This window comes from Lolium rigidum, chromosome 5 (assembly GCF_022539505.1).
Source record: "Lolium rigidum isolate FL_2022 chromosome 5, APGP_CSIRO_Lrig_0.1, whole genome shotgun sequence".
Lineage (NCBI taxonomy): Eukaryota > Viridiplantae > Streptophyta > Magnoliopsida > Poales > Poaceae > Lolium > Lolium rigidum.
In genome coordinates, this window is record NC_061512.1 from 2,253,069 (window position 1) to 2,257,226 (window position 4,158).

Below are 4,158 nucleotides of genomic sequence, written 5' to 3' on the forward strand. Positions count from 1 at the left end.
TCGACGACCTCCTCCGCAGAACCGGCCTCGTCCAGCACCTGCAGCGCTGCCTCGAACGGGACCTCCGAAGAACAGGAATCTGAATCCGATTCAACCTCGCATAGGGGAGAGAACCTCGATCCGACGCGCGTCCGCTCAGCACGATCGGAGGCGACGTACGCCGTCGTAGACGCCGCCGCTCTCATCCGTCGTCAAGCGCAGCTCCTATCTCCGCAATTGAAAATCAGATCCTAGCCCACTTATTGACCTTAGAAATCAGATCCTACCTTTTGTGTCTTTCTTTGGTAATTTGTTTCTCTTCCTCTCTGTACAACGCCCTTCTCTTCAGTTGTGAGAATATCTCCGCAGCAGGCTCGTAAGATGCTTATTTCTGAGTTGCAATGCAGAGACAAGCCGCGAAGAGAACATGGAGTGTGATTTTCAGCATACGCTTGCAGGAATTCGAGTGTTTTAGTATAGGACAAAGCCAACATCATTATTTTCTTTTCTGTAGTGTCGGAACCAGTATAATGTATGAATAACCCAGCATTCTTAGTAGCTGCTCTGCAAATAATAACCAAGTTGGAGTGTGAGATCAACAACATCCATAACTCATATTCTACCGAAATTGACGAATAGAAATCAGCAATTCCACCGGGAGAAATAATTAACGGTCGTTCTTGCAAGCAGAAAGAAGATAAATTCTGATGATCCATTTATTCTATTTGCCACATTGGCATTTGAAGTGTGAACACCAGCTAATTAACATGAAGAAAATAATCGATTTAAAAGGACACTATTCAATCTAAGGGGACCCATTATAGCGTGGTACCAACACATGCTACAAGAAAATGCTACCACGCCTTTAGCTGGTTTTGCAGTTTCACATCGTGTACCACATAACATACAGATTCTAACGCATATAATAGTCTAGCCGCCTCTTCTAATGGATATTTATAGTTTACATAATTGAAAGGCGAGAATCTGCAGCAGTCTCCTTTTTTTCGAAATGGGGGTCACCCAGCCTCTGCATCAATTGATGCAAACAGCCAATTTATTAGAGTTCAACATCCAAGTTATCACAGATCAAGGATCACAGAAAGTCGATATATGAATCAACCAGCGAAATACAATAAGCCGAAAAGACCTGTCCATTCTGCAAGAGCCTAGTGTGAAGCAGTTCTCCTGGTGCCAACTTTCTCTCAAATGCATTACATGATAGAAATTTAGAGTGTGTTCAAGGTGCTGAGTGCCATTTTGGGCTGCAACATTGTACTGGCAGCAGGGATCTGTACGCATAGCATTTGCATTTACACATAAAGTAATGGAGGGCAGGTGTTATCAGGAAGGACACTTTCATTGGTAGCTTTCCAAAAAATGTGGACTAATTCTGCCTCTTCTGCTGGTTTGAAATGGGGACATGTTATAAGGATTTTATTTTTCAGATGGTTGGTGAAAAGATGCAAAGGCATCTTTGGATCTCACCTCATGGTAACTGGATTTGCCTTTTTGGGGAAATAAACTCGTTCACACCTCTGGCCCTGCATCACATTATGACAATACCCTGTATAGAATAGAGAAATCGTGAGAAGAAATATTTATACTTTACCAGTGAATATCACTTATATCAGTAGAAGACCTTATATTATGTCGGTATCAAATACATCAGATAGACATGAAGATCTAGGAAGATCAAATGAGAGGCACAGGATGTGAGCCGGCAACAATATTGTTGGAGGTTCTTACTTGTAATAAGTAAAATAGTAGAGGGACCAAACTGTAACTTGTATATTATATATTCAGATAAGAGAAGGATGGAGAAGCTTGAGGAAGCACCCATCGATTCACACTGAAAAATCCCCTTTCTGTGACATGGTATCAGAGCTGGAGGTGCCGCTCAGCCCTCGCCGGCGGTGAACCGGTCCCTGTGCTGGAGCTCCCTTCAAGGAGAAGTGGAGAGAAGGAGGTGCTGCGGCCGCTGGATCGGAAAGGAGAAGAAGGGGGCGCTGGTAGTGGTGGCCTGGAGCAGAGAAGAAGGGGCTAGGTGGAGTTGTGTCCTGGTCTCTTGGAGGTGGCAGAGCTGTGCTGAGATCTGGGAGGAGAGCACGTGCAGCAGGACATCTGAAGAGGAGCTGTGGCTGCTGCTATCCTGGAGGCTGGAGTGGAGAGAAGAAGAATTGCTGGTTCGTGTGTTACTGCTGCCTTCAATTTCTGGAGGTGTGGTGCTGTGGTCGAATTCGTTGGGAGAGTTTCTTTGTGAACCTGCAGTGAGGTTGTAGTACTGGAAATGGCAGGCAAGGAGGATGATCCGGTGGTTACAGTGAAGGAGCTTGCAGCGGTTCTGCAGGCAATGGATGAGAAATACAAAGTTATGTTTGATGCAATTCGAAAGCAAAGGGAAAGCTCAAAGTCAGAGAATGAGATGAAGGAAGAAGTTCATCCTCTGCAGATGCCTAGTGTGAAGTTGGAAGGTGCAGAAAGCTATGCCAACTGGTCGGAGCATGTTGAGACAATACTAGTCTCAAGGAAGCTTGAAGGTTACATATTAGGAACAATTGAGAAACCTGCTGATGAAAATTCCAGAGAGGGCCAGAGGTGGAAGATGACGAATGCCTTGGTAAGAGCATGGTTGTTAAGCTCGGTATCGCCAGAAATTGCTAAACAGGTTGGAAGGATCAAACATCTTTTTTCTTCGTACTTTCCCAAACACAAAATACCTCCTTGTATTCGCACTCTCGAATGTGAGTGGAATAAATTCGACTTTCATATAATATCTTAATATGCTGCAGAGATTTGGAGATTGTTGAAAGGCACATACTCAGGAGTAGGAAATGAGATGTTGGCATGTAGAATTCAGAAAGAGCTACAAGAGTTGAGTCAAGGTGAGAAGACGGTGGTAGAATATGTGTCTGGGCTGAAACGTCTATGGAGTGATTTAGATTATTATGATCCCGTCGGATTGGAGTGTGGAAAATGTGTTGAAGAATTCAGTAAATGGACCGAAAGGAGGCGTGTCAGGGATTTTCTAAATGGACTCAATCTTAAATATGAAAACAGAAGGGCAGCACTTTATGGCAGTGGGAAGCTTCCTAGTTTGGAGCAGGCTATTTCTGCGATCATTAGTGAAGAAACTCGGCTGAAGCTAGATGAAAGTGTGCCGGCCACTCAGGGGATGGCACTGAGACATTCAGCTCTATTTGCCACTAGAAATCCTAGCTTCCAAAAGGCAAGAGTACCTGCATATGATAGGAACTGTTTTGAGTGTGGCCAGCCAGGACATCTTAAAGCCTCGTGTCGTGAACTATTTGGAGGGGGGCGTGGACGAGGTCAGGTTTGGAGAGGTCGTGGTCGTGGACGTCTCCCTCAAGGCCATGGTGGTGGCGGCCGTGGCCAAGGAACAAGACCAGCTGGAAGGGCAAATGTTTCAGCCACTATCGAGGATGCATCGAAAATTATATAAGTTGAGATGACTGCCGCTGAGCTAGAAAAGTGGAAGCAATTCAAAGGGATGGAACGGGGTGATAAGGAGTTGTACAAAGCTGCTACTGCCTCTGCTGAGATCTGTGGTAATATCCCTAATTCTGCTAAACATAATTGCAATGATGCACCATGGTTAATCGATTCTGGAGCATCACGCCACATGGCTGGTTCTTCCAAGGATTTCTTGAAATATTTCCATAATTCAAAGATGGAAACTGTAAAACTTGCTGACGGATCGACACAACATATCACGGGTTTTGGGACAGTTGTGTGCAGTCCTAATATATCTTTATCTTCTGTGTTGCATGTGCCCTCGTTTCCAATTAATCTTTTGTCTATCAGCTGCATTACAAATGAGTTGAATTGTGTTGCTCTGTTCTTCCCATCATGGTGTTTGTTTCAGGAGCTTGGGACTGGAAGAAGGCTTGGGACGGGGAGCATGCATGATGGGCTGTACTACCTTGATAAGGATATTTCACCTGCAGTAGCTGTTGTGTCACCATCTTCTCTAAACGAGTTTCTGCTCCAACATCGTCGACTAGGCCATATCTCCTTTGCAACACTTGGTCAGCTCTATCCTAATCTCTATAATAGGATTGATAAGAATAGTTTGGTATGTAATGCATGCGAGTTTGGGAAGCACACTCGAAGTTCTTATACGCCCTCAGATAATAGAAGTACTCAACCGCTGCATACTAT

The 4,158-nt window shown here is 44.6% G+C and overlaps 1 protein-coding gene across 2 annotated transcripts; it reads left to right on the plus strand.

Moving 5' to 3' along the window:
* The first annotated feature begins 1,820 nt into the window (after positions 1-1,820).
* Positions 1,821-3,949, plus strand: LOC124653976. 2 transcript variants are annotated; one of them, XR_006988119.1, is made up of 3 exons: positions 1,821-2,660; positions 2,760-3,545; positions 3,863-3,949. XR_006988119.1 is itself a non-coding variant. In XM_047193024.1 (2 exons), exons 1-2 carry the CDS (start codon positions 2,267-2,269, stop codon positions 3,437-3,439), a joined length of 1,074 nt encoding a protein of 357 aa, XP_047048980.1. In that variant the 5' UTR covers positions 1,821-2,266; the 3' UTR covers positions 3,440-3,662. The 2 variants fall into 2 exon arrangements, 1 of the variants encoding a protein (XP_047048980.1); XM_047193024.1 differs by lacking the exon at positions 3,863-3,949 and having other exon boundaries at positions 2,760-3,662.
* The last annotated feature ends 209 nt before the right edge of the window (positions 3,950-4,158 follow it).

Bases quoted from the DNA above. Each gene is read 5' to 3' on its own strand.
- LOC124653976 (XM_047193024.1), top strand. From the start codon at position 2,267: ATGGCAGGCAAGGAGGATGATCCGGTGGTTACAGTGAAGGAGCTTGCA. The intron at 2,661-2,759 runs ATCTTTTTTCTT...TAATATCTTAAT, and splicing joins ACAGGTTGGAAGGATCAAAC to ATGCTGCAGAGATTTGGAGA.